This window comes from Lithobates pipiens, unplaced genomic scaffold (genome assembly GCF_037356315.1).
Source record: "Lithobates pipiens isolate NorthernLeopardFrog02 unplaced genomic scaffold, aLitPip1_a1.2 Scaffold_8, whole genome shotgun sequence".
Classification (NCBI taxonomy): Eukaryota; Metazoa; Chordata; class Amphibia; order Anura; family Ranidae; genus Lithobates; species Lithobates pipiens.
Window position 1 is genome coordinate 81,279,379 of NW_027507903.1, and position 24,352 is coordinate 81,303,730.

The 24,352-nt window shown below is 42.7% G+C and overlaps 1 protein-coding gene across 4 annotated transcripts in view; it reads right to left on the bottom strand.

Annotated features, from left to right (window-relative positions):
• NEDD4 (NEDD4 E3 ubiquitin protein ligase) overlaps positions 1-24,352 on the bottom strand; it is a 261,538-nt gene that overhangs the window by 168,165 nt on the left and 69,021 nt on the right. Inside the window, exon 5 of one of the 4 annotated variants that reach the window (XM_077474121.1) lies at positions 12,983-13,036. The exons of 1 other annotated variant lie outside the window; for it this stretch is intronic. In XM_077474121.1, the coding sequence (XP_077330247.1) occupies positions 12,983-13,036 (54 nt within the window). Of the gene's footprint in view, positions 1-3,361; positions 5,418-12,982; positions 13,037-24,352 lie in introns of those variants that run through there. 2 more of the 4 variants (XM_077474120.1, XM_077474119.1) reach the window with 2 other exon arrangements.

A 24,352-nucleotide genomic window follows, 5' to 3' on the forward strand; every position in this document is an offset into this window, starting at 1 on the left:
TCGTAATAAGAAAGACTGTTTGGGTTTGTTGTCCCATCATGTGCTGGTCAGGTTTTCATCAGTAAAAATAATTATTGCCAAATCCAAAACGAATCAGTTGGGCAAGGGCGCTTGGATTATATTGTTTTTGTGTTCAGATCCAGCCATTTGTCCAGTTGGGGTAATTCATCAATTCTAAGCCTGTAGGCCCTTTAATTCAGGTAAATTTTTCATTCATGCCGATGGTTCTCCTGTGACCAAATTTCAATTTGTTTTAGTGTTCAAGAAATGTATTCAGAGTTTAGGTTTGCAAGAATTCCGTTTCACACCCCATTCCTTTCGTATTGGGGCTGCAACGGAAGCAGACATGCTTGGGCTTGACGAGTCCTTGATCAGGAGGCTGGAAAGATGGGAATCTAAGCATCATCATATTTATGTCCGCTCTAACCTTTTGATTAGAATTTTAGGTCAGAAATAGCCTATGCCATCTTTATGTAGAGCAACAGTTCTTTTTTTTTTCAAATCCTCAGAGTTCTTTGCCATGAGGTGCCATGTTGAACTTCCAGTGTCTAGTATGAAAGAGAGAGCGATAACATCAAATTTAACACACCTGCTCCCCATTCACACCTGAGATCTTCTAATACCAACGAGTCACATGACACCAGGGAGGGAAAATGGCTAATTGGGCCCAATTTGGACATTTTCACTTAGGAGTGTACTCAATTTTGTTGCCAGCGGTTTAGACATTAATGGCTGTTGGGTGATTTTGAGGGGACAGCAAACTTACACTGTTATACAAGCTGTACGCTCACTACTTTACATGTGCCAAAGTAAAATTTCTTCAGTGTTGCCACATGAAAAGAGATAATAAAATATTTACAAAAATGTGAGGGGTGTACTCACATTTGTTAGATACTGTTCCTGTATGTTGTTTCATGCAATAGATAGTGTGGCTGTGCACGCTGTTACAGAGGAGGAGCCTATGCGCACGTTCAGTGGACCTGATGTTCACCAGCCACCTGCGATCACTTCACAGAGGCAGAACGGGGATCTGCCTATGTAAACAAGGCAGATCACCGTTCTGAAAGGGGAGAACATGGAGATCGTCTGTTCCTAGTAATCAGGAACAGCGATCTCCGGGTTCTTCCTGTCAGTACTTCCCACACACAGTAAGAAAGCACAAACAGGGAACACATTTAACCCTTTAATCGCCCGTTAACCCCCTTCCCTGCTAGTGTCATTTAAACAGTGACAGTGATTTTTTTTTTAGAACTGATCACTGTGTTGGCGTCACTGGTCCCCAAAAGTGTCACTTAGGGTCAGATTTGCCTGCCGCAATCCTGCTAAAAATTGATGATCGCCGTCATTACCAGTAAAAACAACAAAAAAAAAAAGAAAAGTCCATAAATCAAACCCGCAGTTTGTAGATGCTATAACTTCTGTGCAACCCAATCAATATATGCTCACTGGGATTTTTTTTTACCAAAAATATGTAGCAGAATACATATTGATGTAAATTGATGAAGAATTGTTATTTTTTTGGGATATGTATTATACCAGAAAGTAAAAAATTGTGTTTTTTTCAAAATTGGCTGTCTTCTTTTGTTTATAGCACAAAAAAGAAAAACCGCAGAGGTGATTGAATACCACCAAAAAAAAAGCTCTATTTGTGAAAAAAATTTATTTGGGTACAGGGTCCCACGCCCATGCAATTGTCAGTTAAAATAATGCAGTGCTGTATCGCAAAAAATGGCCTGGGCATTAATAGGGTAAATTCTTCCGGGGCTGAAGTGGTTAAAGTGTACGTAAACCCAAACAATTTACTTATTTTATATAGTTCATTTTAGCCTGTTAAATATAAAATTACAGTTTTTTTAAAAAAAATATTTGTTTAATTAATTCAAAGAATACCTGCTGATCTTGCCAGAAATCTTGTGACCCCGATACCTTCTTGTTCTCTTTGCCCCAACTACTAATAATTACATTGTTATCAGCCATCTCTGAGGCCTACAGAACCAAGTCCTCTATGTTAATGAGAACAAGAAAGGGGTGGGGTTCTGTAGTGAGTGAGCAAGCATCATCCTAGGACTGAAAGTATGTAACTAGCAAATTTACTTTTCCCCTCCTCCCAGAAAATAAATCATTTTAAGAAAAAGTAGGTTAGCAACATTCTTAGCTATATACATTTTTAGTATAGCATCTAGTGTGCTTAGTAGCATTATTTGTTTTTATTCTTCTAGTAGAAACATGTTTAACTACTCTACAAACCACAATGGGAAAATCTTCATTAACTGGCTAATATTCAGGACATTACCATGTTTACAAGGAGTAAGTTAGCTGAACTGTAAGTATTGTGGATTTTTAAGACCGTCACTTTATTCTGTTGATTATTGACTACATTTAAAAAGTGTTATTTGCAGTCATGGGAAGATTTTCTATTTGATTTTCCCTTAACATAATAATGGTGAAACTAACAAATACAGTAACAGGTCACATTTCACGCTGAATTTCAGAAAGCCGCCCTTAACAAGCTGTTGATTATTGAAGCGGGGAAATTGATATGATGCTACTAGAGGCTTAAACCTGGGCACACAAGTGAAGAACGAACAGACCTTTCAGTAAGAGCAGGCACTGACCAAAGCACTGATTTAATTTCATGACTGCTGGGTACAGATAGCTAGCATTACTAAATGCTGCTCTAATATCAACTTGTTAAATTTGAACCCACCCTCGGAATATCAGTATACATGGCCAGACTAACTGGAGTCAAGAGAAATATTTTGGGAGCTGTTTATTTTTAACTGAGCTACAATGCTGTGCTAGAGGAGCTGGACTGAACAATAAATAAATATATATATATATATATATATATTATACTAAAAGGGTCAAACTATAAACTATAGCTATAAAAGGTCAAGCTTAGTGTAAAAAGGGCATTTTAATTATGCTGTAATTTTGTAATTTGTAAGGCAAACTACCTATATTTAACAGATTTTAAGCAAATTGAACATAACCTACATAAAGTAAATGTAATAAAAAATAAATAAAAAAAAGAGTGAACGATAAAGATGTAATAACTTTGGCACAGGGGATTTTTAATAAATCCTATGAGATGTGGGTAAACAATGATTGTAAAAATAATAGCTATGACCATTTCAAATGAACACAAAAAACGTATGACTTGCACAAATAAAATAAAAAATCATTTAAGTTATTTAAAACGAGGATATATGCAACATCAAACATGTCCTTTTCATTTTATGTTGAACAAAAAAAAAATGCTAATTTGCTTCCTATTTTTGAAGCAGCTAAGTACATATTTATTAGGTCAATATACATGCAATAAAATAACAATCACAGTGTAAGAACAGAAAGTACCTACCTTGTGGCATTTCACAGATGGCTTACCAGGCACATTTGTGGAAGGGTTTTTAATAAACTGTCTTTTAAAGCTACTTATCCTACTTTCACTTCCAGGTGCAAACTGAATGTGCAAATGGGATGAACCCAATTTTGGACAATTATACTTAAGACTAGAAGAAGAAAATTTAGGAGGAGGCCCTTCAGATATACTTCTTTGGAAAATGTGATTTGATTTATTGCTGGGTATATTTTTGTGTCCCCGGTCTCCATGCATATTAATTTGGCGTTCTGTTACTTTACTTGAAGGAGAACAAGCAGAACTACTGCGCAACAGGCGTATATGGCGTTGTGAATGAGCTCTTCTGCTGGGCCGGACCTCCTCTTCATGGACGTTGGGTATGGTATGGTCTCTGAGAGATTCATTAGCGGCTGACGGTTTCTGGTGAGAAACATGTACTGAAATAAAAGGCAATCCGTCCTCTGAAGTGTCCGTTTTTTGAGGACCATCTGATGGACAGGGATTCTCTTGTAATGAGTCATTCAAGTAAAGTGGTTTAACATCTCTAACTTCACCAATAGTGCAAGTATTTTTGGAAAGTCTAACTCCATTAACTGCTGTTAAAAGAAAACCCTTGGATGATGCCTGTTCCTCATTTTGCGGAAGCTCATTAGAACAAAGCATTAACTGATATGATGTTTGATAGGGGCCTCTATTGGATGGAGGGCACGGACTAGTTGGAGAGGTCGGTGGCGTCTCCGAAGGGCTGCGCGGAAAGATGACCAATGAAGAACAGCGCCTCAGAGGAAGTTTGGCTTTCCTTCGTGATGGAAGGTTTGCCATGTTCACCTCCTTGACCAACTCATCCTGATCAAATGGAAATGTACTTTTGCATCTAGCTAATACCTGTCGAACCCTATTGCTTTTGGTAGGAATAGTTTCTGCATTCATACAAGATGCATTGCTACTAAGCATATTACTAACATAACTGGCATCACTTAAAGAATGTGTGCAGCTACTAGTGTCACTTAGAACACTGTTGGTGCATGAACCAGTGTCACTTGCAGTACTTGTGCATGATCCATAATCACTACTATTGCTACTAAATGATCCATGGTCACTGGTTGCAAGGCTGCACAAACTGCAGTTCTCAGTGGAGGTGCTATTTGGCAAACTGCTGTCATTTACGACTGGGTGACAGCTATAATTCTTGTTCACATTATAACTACAATTAATCCCATCCTGGTAAGCACTGACGAAAGAAATGTCTTCCGTAGCAAGGTCTGTGTTGTCAGATTGATGACATCTACTATTTCTGCTGGGCTGTAAAGATATCTGCAGCGATGTGCTCTTCTTGCTAGGTGGTGAAACAGAATTACCTTGATGTGACTGAACGATTTCTGGTGAAGATGACAGTTGTATCGTTTGTCGTGGAGAAAGTCTCATCTGGATCACACTTGGTGCGGACGAGTGAGAAAATCTTCTAAAGCACATGTGAATATTGCTGTCCAGGCCATTTTCTGAGCTTTCTGGCAGAGGATCGGTGTTGCTTCTTCGGGTGGCAAAGTGAAGTCTTAACCGACGTGCCATTTGTTCTTTCTGAACATATTATTAATTCAGATGTGCAATTCTTCTTTTCTGCAGCAGCACACAAAAAGCAGCAGAAAAACATGTAGAATGTTTGCAATACACGACAGGGAAACGCAGAAAACTGCCTCATGTGTCCCAGTCAAACACAGGAAAATGATGAGCCACGGGGTAAAGCAAAGCACGTCATGAAACAAACAAACCATTCCTGACTCCACGGTTTCTAAATCGTCTTGGATTGCTTGTACTCCAACTGCATTCACTTACCAAGCACTTGATTTCTAACGACCTTTAAGCTCAGCTCTGCTGTTGCAACTGGCTGAAACGCTGCCAAGATTGATTTAATTATACCTTCTCCAATATGCATGAATGAGTCCTTCCCAAAAACAACACCATTCCTGTACTTCAAACCTAACTGTTCCTTCTTGCTCGAGTCTCCCAGGCTGAACACATGTCCTAGCTGAATTGATGTGTCTGAACTTCCCAGTGCAGTGCACAGCCTCTAATATTTTTACCCATACATATAGTGTTACAGGAAGTTGCAGGGAAAGGAGTTCCACATAATTGAGTATCAAAGTTGGGATTAAATTACCAAAAACTATCCATAATAGGAAACTACTGAAGATTCTGCTATGCACCAAACCACTGGTATTCCTTTGAATTTCAGATTCCAGCATAAAGGGTAAAAATCATGCCTGCTGTTAAAGTTTAATACAATGTGCAGATTTAATTACAACGCAGTACTCACAGCATAGTTAAATGTACTCCTGGAAAGCAGTCATTTACATTTTACAAATATACAAGTGTGAAGCACAAAAAGTAAAGAATTCTTAAAGCAAAAATATATAATTCCTTACGTTAACATTATTTTAGGTATTTTTAATTTTAGTTGGTTTGTAGTAATCTTGCCTAATATTACAACACCATAAACAACATTTTAGGTTCAAATTACAAAAGAATAATGTTTTCCCTAGTGTGTTATTTGTTTTATTCTTTTCTTATGATCTAAAATACATTTTTCAGTTTATTAAGGGTGATACTGCATGGATTTGATGAATATATTGCATGCATGTTATATTTATCACACACTTTTTTTTTTAAATAATTTTTAAGGTATTTATTAAAGATCAATTCACAAAGACCCTCTCATGTCTCAACTCTGGTCTTTGATAACTGTGGGGTTTATTTACTAAAACTGGAGACTGCAAAATCAGGCTCACTTCTGCATAGAAACCAATCAGCTTCCAGATTGTATTGCCAAACCTTAGTTGAACAAGCTGAAGTTAGAAACCGATTGTCTTCTAAGCAGAAGTCAGCCTGAATTTGCTCTTTCGAGCTTTAGTAAATAAACCCCAGCGACTCTTTGGTGGTGAGTTTCAAAGAAGCAGTAATAAGGTCCATGTAGCGATACAAGAATACTCTGTGACAAAAAGGGGCGTTCAATAGTTAAATACACATTCTATGTCAAAAATTAACTTGAGAAAATAACGAAGCATTAAAAAAAATCATCTATCCTAATGAACAGAACTATATGTAGTACAGCCAAGTGCCATATAACTTGGCTAGTAAGAAAATTTTTAAAAACAAAATAAAAAAATAAACATTTTCAGCTGATAATCTGTGCTTTTTTTTTTTCACATTGCACCAGTCACAGTACAAAAATTTGACGAAATATCTGAAATAATTGGAGTCAGAATGCACACTTGCTAAAAATGAAACTAGGGAGACATCTAGTGGTAAAACAAGGATACGGTCAGAATCAGCATAACATTTCTTACATAGGAATAAGTCCTTAAAGTGGATCTTCACCCTCAAAGTACATTATCCTTCATCTACACCCCTCCTCTCTATGAATAACGCTCTTTTTTTTCTTTATTTACTTTTTTTCCCCCTTAAATTGTCCAGCACCACCCATCATTGCACTTCATTCACCTATGAATGACATGCACTGTCCACCCTTTGCCTCCTTAGAAATGCATGCCACATATCCCGGGAGGTAAAGAAAGCATTTCATTCAGTAAAGGAGGAACAGAGCGCCTAGCGACACATTGAGAGGCACGCAGGCTGAACCCAAAACCGCCGGAAGCCTCTCGATGACATCACACCAAAACATGGTGGCATGGGACCACTGGATCTTCGGGGTAGAGGAGCGTCTGAAATGTACAGAACTCACCAACAGGTAAACAGGGGTTAAAATATAGGGGGGGGGGGGGGTCCGCTTTAAGTGATTAAACTTTAAGTTATTAATAAATGTATTCTGCTGTTAACATTTCTAAAGTTAAAGGAATACAACTTTGTGACCTTAGTCTAGAAATGGATATCAATAGAGCTCTCCCTTATATGCCAGCCTGCTCTATGCATAAAGCTCGATTGGCTTACAATGTTGCCCCTTCCTGTTCTAGCCTGAATCTTGCTGAGCAGAGGCTAAGCAGAACATAAATATAAACTAAAGGGTAATATAAAGTAAAAAGTAGGTCACCATTTAAACGCATAATTTACTTTAAGGCTGGGTTCACACCGCTGCGGGTGGGAGACCCGGATGTGATTCGCACCGCACTGCAGTGCAAATCACATCCGATCTGTCTGTGGGATGCGAGTTCAGCCATACAGATAGTATGGCTGAATTCGCATCGCACCCGCCGCAAACTCGCACAGGACCCTTTTTTTGGTCCGCAGCAGAATCGGATCGCATGGGTGTTCACACCATGCGATCCGATTCCTGTCCGAGTTTGCAGATCGCACTGCGATATGCGGACTGGTCTGGGGGTGTCATTAAGATTTCATTGACACTCCCAGCAGTCCGCATAGGGCAGTGTGAACTGCCGACGGGAGGCATGCGATGCGGGAAAACGCCGCGGATTCGCGGCGTTCCCGCATCGCTATGGTGTGAACCCAGCCTAAAGCGGGGTTCCACCCTAAAGTGGAACTTCCGCTGATCGGAACCCTCCCCCCTTCGGTGTCACAATTGGCACCTTTCAGGGGGGAGGGGGGTGCAGATACCTGTCAAAGACAGGTATTTACACCCACTCCTGGGCATAGACTCCCGTGGGAGTCTATGCCATTTCCTGTCTTGCCGTGCTGTCTGCTGGGACACACACGGGTCCCAGAGACAGCGCGGACAATTCCTATTGCTCTACGCGACTCGCGCATGTGCAGTAGGGAACCGGGAAGTGAAGCCGATTCGCTTCACTTCCTGATTCCCTCACCTAGAATGGTGGCGGCAGCAGCCGAGAGCCGAGCAATCGATCGGCCTCGGCTGCCGGGATCGCTGGACCCCGGGACAGGTGAGTGTCCATTTATTAAAAGTCAGCAGCTGTAGTATTTGTAGCTGTTGGCTTTTAATATTTTTTTTCCGCAGTACAGTCCCGCTTTAAAGCGTTTGTTTCCTAAAGCATGATTTTCAGCACAGTGCTTGTGCTGTGTAATTTGGCCCTCTCAATCACCTGAGAGACCTGGCTGATCCTGCCTGGCTATACCCTTCCCCTGTAAACTGACCATGGTACATCATGGCTGCTGAGCCTTGACACCGTGGTCAGTTTACGTGCCTCCACCATCTGCTGTCTCTCCTCTTCCCTCTGCCCTCCCTGCCTGTCAGCTGGTGACAGTGCCCCTCCCCACCTCCTGTGGCTGGAATAACATCTACATCTTTATACTATCAGTGCTGTCTCCTAATCCTGTGTGCCCCTGTGTGTGTGATTTATAAAACAAATTTTAAAAAGGCAGTGTATACCTGATTTCTGAGCACCGCTCGGGGCTCTTGTGACCGTCCGGCTCTCTGCTCCCTCACTCCCGACTGATGCCAGGGCCCCCGCTCACTACAGCTGTCAGATGGAGAGAGGCGGCCGCTCATGTGAGTGCCGAGTTGTGCTCAGAAATCAGGTATATACTGCCTTTTTTTAATAAGTCACACACAAAGAGGAACACATGATTTGGAGACAGCACAGATACAAAGATGTAAGAGTGGTTTAACCACCACTTTAATGCATTCTCTGTATTCCTGGATCTGACAGGGTTCACTGAGAGCAGAGGGAGCCACTGAGGGGCCAAGCTGCACTGTCTGTGTCTGCGGATGCACACAGCCCAGTGGGTAGCACTCAGAAAAGAATATACTGTACATGGACAGCACTGGCAGGGGACTCCAGAAGAGGAAGATCAAGACTTCTCTGTGCAATACTGCTGCACAGAGCAGGTAAGTATAGCATCAATTTTATATGGATTTAAAAAATATATATTGCTTTGGGGATATCAGTTTATAACCATCATAACATTTAAAAAAGGTGCATTTATGAAATGTTTGCATTAAAGCCTGCAGAGCACTGCAACTGTGATCAGTAAATCCTCCTGTGCAATGCACAGGCTCCTGCATTTTTAACATTCCAGCCCCAAGTCCACATGGAGGTACAATCCTTCTGATATAAGGGCTGGAGGAAACGCAGAATGGACTACATGTACGATGACGTCACCAGACTTGCGTTTCATTGCCAGCTCAATTCACTCTGCCACAGTGAAAAATAGGACTTGTAGTCTTTCCATTCACAGATCCCTGTGAATAGGTGTGTGAATCGATGACACAGCTGTGCTGGAAAAGCCATGCACAGCTGTGTAAAGAAAAAAAATAAATCAACAAGACACTCCAGGGAGAAGCACCATGCAAACCAGTGAGTTGGGGTAGATGTTCACAATTTGAGGGTAGGGGGAATAGAGAAATATGAGTGTGTCACACTCTTAAAATTGGTTTTAACAAGAAACATAGCCCAATGCTCAGCACTGCTGCAATAGAAGAACGCATTGCACGTGAACTGCCTTTGAACGAGAAGTGCTCGCCCCTGTGATGCTAGGTGCTACATGTATAGTATTACAATAAAGTGGAGTTCCATCCGAAAATGGAACCTCTGCTTTAAGGGAAGGTGACCCCCTGACATGCCACATTTGGCATGTCACTTTTTTGGTGGAGGGAGTGGATACCGTCTTTTTAGAGGGTTCCAGCTCCCACTTCCTCCCGGTGCACAGATACTATATGCACAGATACTCCCCTCCTGCAGGGTCTCTCTTGGCAAGGCAGATGAACTATATTCATATTACTTGGTTTAGTAACACTTTAAGTTCACCGCACACATGTTCCAAAATGATTACCGTATATACTCGAGTATAGGCCGACCCGAATATAAGCCGAGGCCCCCAATTTACCCCCAAAAAAACTGGCAAACTTATTGACTCGTGTATAAGCCGAGGGTAAGACATGCCTGTCCATCCCTGTGTGTGTGTCCGTCCATCCCTGTGTGTCCGTCCATCCCTGTGTGTCCGTCCATCCCTGTGTGTCCGTCCATCCCTGTGTGTGTGTGTCTCCATCCATCCATCCATCCCTGTGTGTGTGTGTGTATCCGTGTGTGTGTGTGTGTGTGTGTGTGTGTGTGTGTGTGTGTGTGTGTGTGTGTGTGTGTGTGTCCAGCCTACCTGTGTCCTGAGCCTTTGTCCCGAGCCTCCGTCCCGTGCCGAGCCTCCTTGCCTCCGTGCCTCGCCGCCGTGCCTCGCCGCCGTGCCTCGCCGCCGTGCCTTGCCTCCGGTCCCGTCCCGTCCCGTCCCGTGCCGTGCCGTCCTGTGCCTTGCCTCCGTCCCGTGCCCTCTTCGTTCGTCGGCGGCCATTGTAAAATTCAAAAGCTGCGCCGCCGCCTTCGCCTGTGATAGGCGGAACACTGAATTTCCCAGCAGCCTGTGTTCCGCCTATCACAGACGTCGTATCATCCTCGTCCGTAGTACGAGGATGATACGAAGTCCGTGATAGGCGGAACACAGGCTGCTGGGAAATTCAGTGTTCCGCCTATCACAGGCGAAGGGGGAGCCGGAGGCGCGGCTTTTGAATCAGAATGGCCGCTGTCTGTCTGCTCGACACGCTGATCGAGCGGGCAGACAGCGATGACTCGAGTATAAGCCGAGGGGGGCACTTTCAGCCTCAAAAAAGAGGCTGAAAATCTCGGCTTATACTCGAGTATATACGGTATACAATCTTCATTAGATCTATCAACAAGAATGCAGTTCAAGAACCTGCCTGATTGGATATAAAATAATTGGAAAGATTAGGCCGGCCCTCATATATCAATGTTTTGGTACATAGACTGTGCAAAGATTGTGTGAGCATATTGCAACATGTATGGTGAGCTTTAAAGAGGAAGTAAAGCCTTCTCAAAAAAAAAAAAAATACACCCTACAAGGCAAAGGCATAATGAGCTAGTATGCATAGCACACTGGCTCATTATGAATTACTTACCTGAGATCGAAGCCCCGGCATCGGCCCTTGTTCACCTCCTCCGACGCCACCATCTATGCCGGAGTGACTTCCGGGTATCACGGCTCCGGACTGGCCGGAGCCGCGATGACGTCACTCCTGTGCATACGCACTGGTGCCGCCACCAACGGCATGATCACTGTTAAAAACAGCATGATCAGTGCGCCTGTGCCCGATGTCTACGGTGCATGTGCCGTAGACAATCGGTGCCACTATTCCTGCAAAAATCTCCTAAACCTTTTAGGTTTGGGAGATATTTCTTGCACCTACAGGTAAGCCTTGATCTAGGCTTACCTGTAGGTTAAAGTGGTTGTAATGGGTTTACAACCATTTTAAAGTGTATGTAATGGAAAAATGAAAAAAACAAAACAAAAAACAAACACTTTATACTTCAAACACTTCATATTTCATACAATCCCCAATCCTCCTCTTTTCAGGTCCCCCGCAGGCACTCTGGACCCTCCCCCTTGCTGAGTTCCCCCATAGCAACCCGCTTGCTATGAGGACACTCGTACGGGCTTGTCCCTGAACCGGGTTTCTGTGTCCTCACAGTAATTGTAAACGATCACCTTGTAAAACAACCCATTCAGTTTAAAATTGAAATGAAAGGTAAACATATGAGTATAGATATTAAAAAAAATAACAAACCTATCTTTTTTCCTTTTATTTTTTTATAAATGATCAAATTCTCTCTGCTCTCAGCTGCATAAGAGCTGGGGGAAGGATAAATAGCATTACACTGATCTTCCCAGTGAATGGCTGTGCAGTGGGGGTGTGTCAGGAAAAGTCTGATCAATGGAGAGTGGGCTGAGTTGCCGGCACAGCTGGAGAACCCCTGTGTACTCCCCTGCTTAGAGTGGTTAGTTTTTAACAGGAAAGCAGAGGGACTAGCAGGAACACCAGGGAATTCACACAAAGGAAGCAATACAAAGAGAACAGAATACTTTCTTATACAAGTGCATGATACAGCAGGCACATTTCAGAAATTTGAAATGCAGGGGTAACAAACACTTTAAAACACAGAGAGCACGGCTCAGCCCCACCACTACTTGGTGGCTCCGAGTGACACAAATCGCTGGATCAAGATCAGGCTTAGGCAAGAATCAGAGGGGGCTGAGGGAAGAGGTGCACACTGAAGGTTTCAGCCCCACCCCCAGCTCCTTCCTCACTGGCTGTAATTGACAGCAGCAGGAGCCAATGGCTCCTGCTGTTGCATCTCAGCCAATGAGGGGGTAGAGACCCAGGAGAGACACTGCTCTCATGCACATCTCTGGATCGAGATCAGGCTTAGGTAAATATTAGAGGGGGCGAATTGCACACTGAAGGTTTTAAAAACCTTCAGCCTTTACAATCACTTTAAGCTGGTCATATACTAAGCAAGCTTTGCTCAGAGGATGGCCCTGCTCCATTCGGCAAAAATCTATTGTTCCATTGACTTTTGTTGGAAGGACTCTGCTGCATTCCGTTCAGCCCAGCAAGGGCTACATCGATCAGATGCAGCCAAAGTTTGCGTATTCTGACTGCTGACGGCTAAAGAAAGGTATCCAAGCGTATGGCCAGCTATAGACTTTCCTTATGGATAGATCATAAGACAGATATGCAGTGCATAAACTTTAATTTTTGCCTGCTTGGGTAATAAAACAGTCAGCAGTGAATATTAATATATTTTCTTATAGCAGCCACATAAGAGCAGATATGATTATGGAAAACACTTTAAACAGTAAGCACATAGTCAAAACAACTCTATAATAGGAAATCATAAGAAGGCATACCAAACGGTTTTCATCAAATACTTCAAAGAGAAGTCTGTGCTTTTTTGGATACACCTGGAAAAGAAAATAAGGTGTGTGCACAGGATTTATTACACCACAAAATGTTATAAAAACATTCAGAGTTATAAAAAGATGCAAAAGATTAGACACGCACACCTACACAGGGTACAACTTGAATATATAGTTTGTAAAACGTAGTGCAGTATTTACAGTTAAGTAATTCACTGAAAGTGCAATAAATACAGTTTTTCGACAGAAAGAAGGTTTAGTGCACTGCCTGCTAAAATTTGTTTACTTTTATATTGTTGACTTTTCTTAGCACTAGTCACATTAGATAAACTAATCTAAGGTCTCTGCCATTTCGCCATGTTAGCTGAGATGGAGGAAAATAAGCAATGGGTATACAGTGGGTATAGAGAAGAATCACCCAGTTAAAAATAATTACATTTTGTTGCTTTGAAATGAAGACAGACAGTTTTGGTTTTATCCAGCTGCATTTAACTCAGCGCAACTTATAACATCCAATGGAAAGACAGAACACTAACATGTAAAATTTTTTTTTTTTTATGCAAAAACAGAATCACTGAGTTGGGAAAAGGATCACCGCCTTGTGTCAGTATTTTGTTGCACCACTTTTTGCTTTAATTACAGCCTTTAGTCTGTTGGGATGTGTCTCTACTAACTTTTCACATCTAGACTTTGCAATTATTTGCTTCTTTGAAGAACTGCAAAAGTTCAGTCAAATTTGATGGTGACCGTTTGTGGACTGCAATCTTCAAGTGATTCCACAGATTTTCAATGGGGTTTAAGTCTGGTCTCAGACTAGGCCATGCAAGGACATTCACCTTTTTCTCCTTCAACTACTGTGTATTCATTTTTGCTTTGTGCTTTGGGTCACTGCCATATTGGAAAGTAAACCTTCTTACCATTGACAACATTCTGACAGAGGGCAGCAGATTTTCTTCAATAATTTGACCGTATTTTGCCCCATCCATTTTTCCATCTGTCTTGACAAGTGCTCCAGTGTCTGCGGCAGAGAAACACCCAATAACAGAATATTACCACCTCAATGCTTTAGGGTAGGAATGGCGTTATTTGGATGGTGAGCAATTGGATTTCCTGCCAGACATATCATTTGGTGTTGAGGTCAAATAATTCAATTTTAGTCTCATCTGAACAGAACACCTTTTTCCATGTGGCCTGTAATCTTCAGGGTGCGTTTTGGCAAAGTTTAGTCATAACTGCATGTGGCCTTTCTTGAGGAGTGGCTTTTTTTCTTGCAACTCTCACATACAAGCCACATTTGTGGAGAATTTGTGATATTGTGGCCACATGCACACAATGATCACTCTTTGTCATAACTTCTTGCAACTGCTTCAGTTGCTGAAGTCCTCTTGTAGCCTCTATGGCCAGTTTCCTCCTGATCCAGGGAGGTTATACCAAATACCTTCCACTTCTTAATAATAGACTTTACTGTGCTTCTAGGCATTGATAAAGCCTTCAAAATTGTTTGTATCCATCTCCTGACTTGTGCCTGTCCACATCTTTATCTCGGAGATCCCGGTGACAGTGCCTTGCCACCCATAGTTGATTGTTTGCTTAACCACTTCAAGACCAAGTCTATTTCTGAAACTTGTTGCTCTCAAGTTAAAATCTGCATTTTTTACTAGAAAATTACTTAGAACCCCATACATTTAATATTTTTTAGCAAAGACCTTAGAGCAGTGATGGTGAACCTTGGCACCCCATATGTTTTGGAACTACATTTCCCATAATACTAATGCACTCTGCAGTGTAGTTGAGCATTATGGGAAATTGGGAAATGTAGTTCCAAAACACCTGGGGTGCCAAGGTTCGCCATCACTGCCCTAGACAATAACATGACAGTTGTTGCAATATTTCATGTCACACTGTTTTTGTGCAGCAGTCTTTCAAACACAATTTTTGGGGAAAAAATACACTTTTTTGAATAAAATAATAAGACAACAGTAAAGTTAGCTCAATTTTTTAGCATATTGTGAAAGATGATATTACGCCGAGTAAATAGATAACCAACATGTTACACTTTAAAATTGCACGCACTCATAGAATGGCGACAAACTACGGTACTTAATTCCATAGGTGACGTTTACATTTTTTTTTTTAACGGTTACCAGTTTAGAGTTACAGAGGTAGTCTTTTGCTAGAATTATTGTACTCACTCTAACAATCGCGGCAATAGCTCACATGTGATTTTAACACGGTTTACATTTGAGGGTGTGACTTATGTATGAGTTTTCTTTGGTGCGCAAGCACGCGAGGAGAGGGCGCTTAAAAAATACAAAACTTTTTTTATTTATTTTTTATTTAACACTGTCCCATTAAAAAAAAAAAAAAAAAAAAAAAAATCTGATCACTTTTGTTGCTATGAAAACATTCCTTGTGACAGTAGTAGGCAGTGATAGCTACTCTTTATGAACAAATCTGGGGTCTAAAAAACCCTAAATTCCTCCTTTGCACTTAAAAGTATTCAAAACGCCAACAATTTTGGAATACTGACATTTTTTTTAAATCTGCGCCATTGGCAGCTGAGTAAACCAGAAGTGCCGTCATGGTGGCGCTTCTGGGTTACTTCCCCGGAGAGACATCAAAGCTGATTCCGGCTTAGTTCGGGTCTCCAGCCAACCGGCGGATGTGCCAGTTGGTCGCTCAGGTCTCCTGGTCAGACATCCCCTAATGCTGCTCATGTTGACAGCCAAGCTGCTCATTAGCCGCATCGGTTGATCTCATGAGCAAGCAGACTGCCAGCTCTAAAAAACGGTACCGGGATGATGCCTCTGGCTGCAGGCATCAACCCGGTACAACCACTTCAACAAAACGACGTACAGGTATGTGATTTTGCGTGAAGTAGTTAAGTTGCACTACTAGGGACGGAAATCCTCCAGGAAAGCTCTTTTTATGCTGAACTAATCAAAATGACCACAGCTGAAAGTCAAATGGATTTGTGTGCAATTGAGAAGGTGATAAGCTATTGACTTTTTAAAGTCATTTTAAGGAGGGAGTGATCCTCTTTTTTTTTTTTTTTTAACTCAGTGATTCGATTTCTGAGTTTTTATTTTTTTCTGACATGTTGGTGTTATATTTTTCACTTGGATAAGTTGCACTGAGTAAATATAGCTAAATAAAACAAAAACTGTGTCGTCTTCATTTTAGGCTGCTGCAAAGCAACAAAATGTGATTTTAAAGGGGGGTGATTCTTTTCTATATCCACTGTACTTTTATTAAGAAAACATTTATCTCAAGGTCAGTTGTACACATTGCAAGGATCTTAGCACAGCTATCTGCAAAATCCTACCTGAGTTTGTTTCACGGATACATGACAGGGCTGAGGCATTACCTTCTCAAAAGGACTACTAGGGGCTCATCTAAAACAACAATTTTGTACACACCTAAACGCAGCACTATAGTAATGAGACCATACATGGAGCAGCGTCTACAATCGAATGAGCAATACTCCATATTCCCATCGCACACATTCCTGGAAATGCTCTCAAAGATTTGGATGCTCCAGCAAAGGCCAACTGGAAGCCGATTAGGAAAGTCACAATGGAGGTGTGCTAGCAAATATCTTCATTACAATCGAATGAGCACTGCATTTAGTTGTATAAAAAAAGTACTACCCAGCTGCACAAAGATCTGCAGATTATTTCATGTGTATGCACATGTAAATATACACACATAAGCCATTAGAAGATTTGCACATGTCTGAACACGAGTACATTAGCCACATATTTATGCAGGATCTTCAGTAAGCTCTGCCCATGTGAATGAAACCTCAATATAATCACTCTGTCAGTCAGTGTTGTAAAAAGAGAATACTTGCACCTTAAAATGCCAGCTGAAGAACACTGCCCCTTGGAAGTATCTCACTGCAAAAATCTTAAAGCGGAGCTCCACCCTGAAGGGGGTGCAGATACCTGTATAATCCAGGTATCTGCACCCACTTCCGGGAATAGCTAGCCGCAGATGCCCCCCCCCTCCCCCCGCTGTGTTCTGGGAAACACACAGGACACACCAGGAACCAGTGAAGACGCGCAGCACGACTCGCGCATGTGCAGTAGGGAACCAGGCAGTGAAGCCGCAATGCTTCAATTCCCAATTCCCTGACAGAGGATGGCGGCGGGGGCAGCAAAGAGACAAGTGATTTCTCGTCATCTGCTGCTGACATTGTGTACACCCCCTGGACAGGTAAGTGTCCATTTATTAAAAGTCAGCAGCTGCAGTATTTGTAGCTGCTGACTTTTAATATTTTTTGTTTAAGGTGGCACTCCTCTTTAACCACTTTCAGACCGGACCATTTTGCTGGTCAATGACCAGGGGTCTTTTTACAATTTGGCACTGCGCTGCTTTAACTGGTAATTGCGCGGTCATGCAATGTTGTACCCAAACAAAATTTGTGTCCTTTTTTTCCCACAAATAGAGCTTTCTTTTAAAGGTATTTGACTGACTCTGCGATTTTTATTTTTTGCGATATAAACGTAAAAAGACCGCAAATTTTGAAAAAAAATGATATTTTCTACTTTTTGTTATTAGAAAAATCCAATAAACTCAATTTTAGTCATACATTTAGGCCAAAATGTATTCAGCCACATGTCTTTGGTAAAAAAAAAGTCAATAACTGTATATTTATTGGTTTGCGCAAAAGTTGTCATATCTACAATCTAAGGTACGTTTTCTGGAATTTACGCAGCTTTTAGTTTACGACTGCCTATCTCATTTCTTGAGGTGCTAAAATGGCAGGGCAGTACAAACCCCCCCCCAAATGACCCCATTTTGGAAAGTAGACCCCCTAAGGAAATTGATAAGTGGCATGTTGAGCCCATTGAATATTTTATTTTTTTGCCTCAAGCGATTAAATAATGACAAAAAAAATATATATATTTTTTTTTTTTTACACAAAGTTGTCACTAAATGATATATTGCTCACACATGCCATGGTTATATGTGGAATTGTACCCCAAAATACATTCTGCTGCTTCTCCTGAGTACGGGGATACCACATATGTGGGAATTTTTGGGAGCCTAGCCGCGTACGGGGCCCCGAAAACCAAGCACCGCCTTCAGGCTTTCTAAGGGCGTAAATTTTTGACTTCACTCCTCACTACCTATTACAGTTTTGAAGGCCATAAAATGCCAGGATGGCACAAAACCCCCACAAATGACCCCATTTTAGAAAGTAGACACCCCAAGCTATTTGCTGAGAGGCATGTTGAGTCCATGGAATATTTTATATTTTGCCACAAGTTGCGGGAAAATTACAAACTTTTTTATTTTATTTTATTTTTTCACAAAGTTGTCACTAAATGATATATTGCTCACGCATGCCATGGGCATATGTGAAATGACACCCCAAAATAAATTCTGCTGCTTCTCCTGAGTACGGGGATACCACATATGTGGGACTTTTTGGGAGCCTAGCCGCTTACGGGGCCCCGAAATCCAAGCACCGCCTTCAGGCTTTCTAAGGGCGTTACAGTTTTGAAGGCCATAAAATGCCAAGATGGCACAAACCCCCCCCCCCCCCAAATGACCCCATTTTGGAAAGTAGACACCCCTAAATTTAGGGGTACACTAGTGAGACTAGGTAATAAATGGCGGGTACCCTGAAACTATAAAAAAATAACTAACCAACCAGCGTCACCTGTAACAGTTATATGGTTATCACTGGTGAAAGGGTTAACTAGGGGGCAATCAGGGGGCTTTATGCGGTAGTATATGGGGGTCCCTGGCGCTATAAAAAGCTGCGGCGAACCTAAATACCTACCTGCCTAACTAGCGTCACCTGTGACACTAATACAGCGATCAGAAAAACGATCGCTTATTAGGCTGGGTTCACACTGGAGCGATGCGGGAACGCCACGAATCCGCGGCGGGTTCCCGCATCGCATGCCTCCCGGCGGCAGTTCACACTGCCCTATGCGAACTGCTGGGAGTGTCAGTGAAATGTTAATGATACCCCCAGATCAGTTCGCATATCGCAGTGCGATCTGCAAACTCGGATCGCATGGTGTGAACACCCATGCGATCCGATTCTGCTGCGGACCAAAAAAAGGGTCCCGTGCGAGTTTGCGGCGGGTGCGACGCAAATTCAGCCATACTATCTGTATGGCTGAACTCGAATCGCACAGAGATCGGATGTGATTTGCACTGCAGTGCGAATCACATCCGTTCTCATAAACCGCTGCAATGTGAACCCAGCCTTAGTGACACTGGCGACGGGGGGTGATCACGGGGTTAAACCTTTATTGGGGGGGTTAGGGGGGTACCTTAGAACTAAAGGGGGCTAACCCTAACTGCCCTAACAGTTATTACAGTCACAAATGACACCCGCCCGGTGATCAGGGGGTTAAACCTTTATTAGGTAATAAATGGCGGGTGCCCTGAAACTATAAAAAAATAACTAACCAACCAGCGTCACCTGTAACAGTTATATGGTGATCACTGGCGAAAGGGTTAACTAGGGGGCAATCAGGGGGCTTTATGCGGTAGTATATGGGGGTCCCTGGCGCTATAAAAATCTGCAGCGAACCTAAATACCTACCTGCCTAACTAGCGTCACCTGTGACACTAATACAGCGATCAGAAAAACGATCGCTTATTAGGCTGGGTTCACACTGGAGCGATGCAGGAATGCCACAAATCCGCGGCGGGTTCCCGCATCGCATGCCTCCCGGCGGCAGTTCACACTGCCCTATGCGAACTGCTGGGAGTGTCAGTGAAATGTTAATGACACCCCCAGATCAGTTCGCATATCGCAGTGCGATCTGCAAACTCGGATCGCATGGTGTGAACACCCATGCGATCCGATTCTGCTGCGGACCAAAAAAAGGGTCCCGTGCGAATTTGCGGCGGGTGCGGCGCGAATTCAGCCATACTATCTGTATGGCTGAACTCGAATCGCACAGAGATCGGATGTGATTTGCACTGCAGTGCGGTGCGAATCACATCCATTCTCATAAACCGCTGCAATGTGAACCCAGCCTTAGTGACACTGGCGACGGGGGGTGATCACGGGGTTAAACCTTTATTGGGGGGGGTTAGGGGGGGTACATTAGAACTAAAGGGGGCTAACCCTAACTGCCCTAACAGTTATTACAGTCACAAATGACACCAATGCAAAAAAAAAAAATGCAATTGGTGTCACTGTGACTGGGGGGGCAGGGGTAATTGGGGGGGTGATCGGGGGGTAAAGGGGGGGTGTAAGTGTGCCTGGCATGTTCTACTGTGTAGTGTCGTGTTGGTCAACTCACCGATCCTCTCTCCTCGGTGCCGGAACGAAAAATACCGACACGGAGGAGAGATTACATCACTTCCTCTGCCTGTGTTTACATTACAGGAGAGGAAGTGATGCAATGCTTCACTTCCATTCGTCAGGAGCGATCGCGAGGGGGTGGCCATGAATGAATGGCCGCCCCCTCATCCCGGATCGCTCCTGCACGGATACCGACCGCCGCTGCCACGGGGGGGGGGCGATCGGGCCCCCCCCCCGCGGGAAGGCAGGGACGTACAGGTACGCCCATATGCCTGCCCGTGCCATTCTGTCGACGTATATCGTCGTGCGGCGGTCGGCAAGTGGTTAAGAAAAGTGCAGGGGATGCCTGAAATTCTTTCTCAACCTCTGTGCACAAATCTGAAAATGAGCCAATCATAAAAGCAGTAAACAATATTTTTAAAGGATTCTGTCTTTTCTTTTTTTCATTAGAACACTTGCAAGCATATCCAAGGGAAGAGTTCCTTACAAATGTATCTAGAGAAAAAAACATTTTATTTTTTTATTTTAGGATAGAGTGGTATGAGGTCAGGACTGCTGTCAGCATCCCTACTAGGGAAAGTTCACTATCTATGTGTGTGCTGGTTGCAAAAGTCACCAGTGTTACATAATTAATCAGGTTGAAAAAAGACACAAGTCCATCTAGTGTCAAACGCCAAAAAAAAAAAAAATAATAATTGGGTTACTGCCACACAGAATTTTGGCAGCTTTCAATAAATGCATCTGTATGTAACAGCCCTTTTTTTGGTTATTAAAGTATCACTAAACCCACATCATAAAAGCTATCAATAAACAGTGTATTACATGCTGTTCATGCTCACTCAGTCGCTATGAGATACGTTTTCTGCATTCTGAAAAAAAAACTGGTTGATTCTGCTGTTCTCTATCTCTACCTTCTACAGTGGTGTGAAAAAGTGTTTGCCCCCTTCCTCATTTCCTGTTCCTTTGCATGTTTGTCACACTTAAGTGTTTCGGAACATCAAACCAATTTAAACAATAGTCAAGGACAACACAAGTAAACACAAAATGCAATTTGTAAATGAAGGTGTTTATTATTAAAGGTGAAAAAAAATCCAAACCATCATGGCCCTGTGTGAAAAAGTGATTGCCCCCTAAACCTAATAACTGGTTGGGCCACCCTTAGCAGCAACAACTGCAACCAAGCGTTTGCGATAATGTGCAATGAGGCTTTTACAGCGTCCTGGAGGAATTTTGGCCCACTCATCTTTGCAGAATTGTCCTAATTCAGTTACATTAGAGGGTTTTCGAGCATGAATGGCCTTTTTAAGGTCATACCACAACATCTCAATAGGATTCAGGTCAGGACTTTGGCTAGGCCACTCCAAAGTCTTAATTTTGTTTTTCTTCAGCCATTCGGTGGTGGACTTGCTGCTGTGTTTAGGATCATTGTCCTGCTGCAGAACCCAAGTTCGTTTCAGCTTGAGTACACGAACAGATGGTCGGACATTCTCCTTCAGGATCTCTTGGTAGACAGCAGAATTCATAGTTCCTTTTATCACGGCAAGTCTTCCAGGTCCTGAAGCAGCAAAACAGCCCCAGACCATCACACTACCACCACCATATTTTACTGTTGGTATAATGTTCTTTTTATGAAATGCAGTGTTCCTTCTACGCCAGATATACTTGGACACACACCTTCCAAAGAGTTCCACTTTTGTCTCATCGGTCCACAGAATGTTGTCCCAAAAGTCTTGGGGATCATCAAGATGTGTTGTGGAGAAATTGAGACGAGCTTTGATGTTCTTTTTGCTCAGCAGTGGTTTTCTCCTTGGAACTCTGCCATGCAGGCCATTTTTGCGCAGTCTTTTCCTGATGGTGGAGGCATGAACGCTGACCTTAACTGAGGCAAGTGAGGCCTGCAGTTCCTTGGACGTTGTTGTGGGGTCTTTTGTGACCTCTTGGATGAGTCGTCGCTGCGCTCTTGGGGTAATTTTGGGCGGCCGGCCACTCCTGGGAAGGTTCACCACTGTTCCATGTCTTCGCCATTTGTGGATAATGGCTCTCACTGTGGTTCGCTGGATTCCCAAAGCTTTGGAAATGGCTTTATAACCCTTTCCAGACTGATAGATCTCAATTACTTTCTTTCTCAATTGTTCCTGAATTTCTTTGGGTCTCGGCATGATGTGTAGCTTTTAAGGATCTTCTGGTGGACCTTACTGTGTCAAGCAGCTCCTATTTAAGTGATGCCTTGATTGTGAACAGGTGTGGCAATAATCAGGCCTGGGTGTGGCTAGAGAAATTGAACTCAGGTGTGGACAACCACAGTTATAGTATGTTTTAACAAGGGGGCAATCACTTTTTCACACAGGGCCATGATGGTTTGGATTTTTTTTCACCTTTAATAATAAACACCTTCATTTACAAATTGCATTTTGTGTTTACTTGTGTTGTCCTTGACTATTGTTTAAATTGGTTTGATGTTCCGAAACACTTAAGTGTGACAAACATGCAAAGGAACAGGAAATGAGGAAGGGGGCAAACACTTTTTCACACCACTGTATGTCCCCAATTCAGCTAGGGATTTTGCAGCTGTGGTGGCAACTCTGCACATGCTCAGTTTTCAGCGAGTTTCTATGCTGAGCATTTCCTCCCCATCAGCCCATGTGACTATAGGGCAGTGATGGTGAACCTTGGCCTCCAAGATGTTTTGGAACTACATTTCCCATGATGCTCATACACTGCAGTGTAGTAGAGCAGAATGGGAAATGTAGTTCCAAAACGTGTGGTGCCAATGTTCGCCATCACTGCTATAGTCATACATGTGGGCATATATACTGTAAATGAATAGAGGCTTCACCTTAGTGTTATCTCCACAGTGGTCTCAACACTGCCGTCCAGGGGCCAAATGTGGCCCTTTGTTTGCCTTATCTGGCACCAATGATGGAGCTTTCTGCCTTCAACTGACAGCAACGATGGGCATTGTTTCTCCCACTGACACCAGCTATCTGGCAGCACTCTTCCTCCCACACACACACACACACCAGTGAAAGGGCCCTATTCCTCTCACTAATACCAATGATGGGGCAGTGGTTACATCCATTTAAATCAGGATATTTTCTACTCCCATTGGTAAAGTCTGGCCCCCTAAGGTCTGAAGGAAAGCAAACTGGCCCTGCATGTGGAAAGAATTGAGACCCCTGTTCTAGTACAATAATAAAACAAGGAAACTTTCAAGTGGGTAAGTATTTTTTATAGGAGCTGGACAACTTCAGCTACTGATATCCTTGGATCTACCATTAATTTTGTCAAGGGGCTTTTATCGATGGTACCCTTTACTTAAAGTGGTTGCATAGTTAGTCAGGCTGACGTCCATATCGTTCAACCAAAAAATAAAAAAAGCATACAATCCCATATACCCAATCCTATACCCACCGTAGATTCAGAGGAAGACGAAAAACCCCAGCAAAGCATGCCCCAATTTACTACAGCAGGGAAAAAAAATCCTTCCAAATCCCCTGAAAGACAACTGGATATTCCCTGGATCAACTTTACCTATAAATGTTAGTATCCAGTTATATTATATATTATTATTCAAAAACAAGGGGGTTTTTTTTTAGGGACTTTAAGGAAGCCATGGCCGGTAGGCCACGTATTTCCATCCCTAGGGACTTTAATTGAAACCCTGACCTGGTAAGGTCAGGCATTTCCATCCCAATCTGATTCAAAGAAAAGGGGGCTAAGCAAAGGGGGGAAATGGGACTTTATATGAAGCCCAAGACTGCAAAGACTATGTGTCACTTTGAATTTTTTTTTCCCCAGACACCAGCCCCTTCCCCCCCATCTAGCACACAGCAGGTTATTGACAGCCTCAAATGTGCAAGATTCCCATTGAGATTGAGAAGGGTGTGTCTAAATTATATACTTTGGAAAGCTGTGGAGGGGAGAAGGCTGCAGATAAACAGGTACAGGTTATATAGGATAGGAATATACTGTATGTGTACATCCATATGAAGAATTACTAAAACAAATTGTGAAAATTGTCAGCTTCTCTCTTGTAACTCTACACCCGCAACTTTCTCCTTCTCAGTGAGCTCCATCAG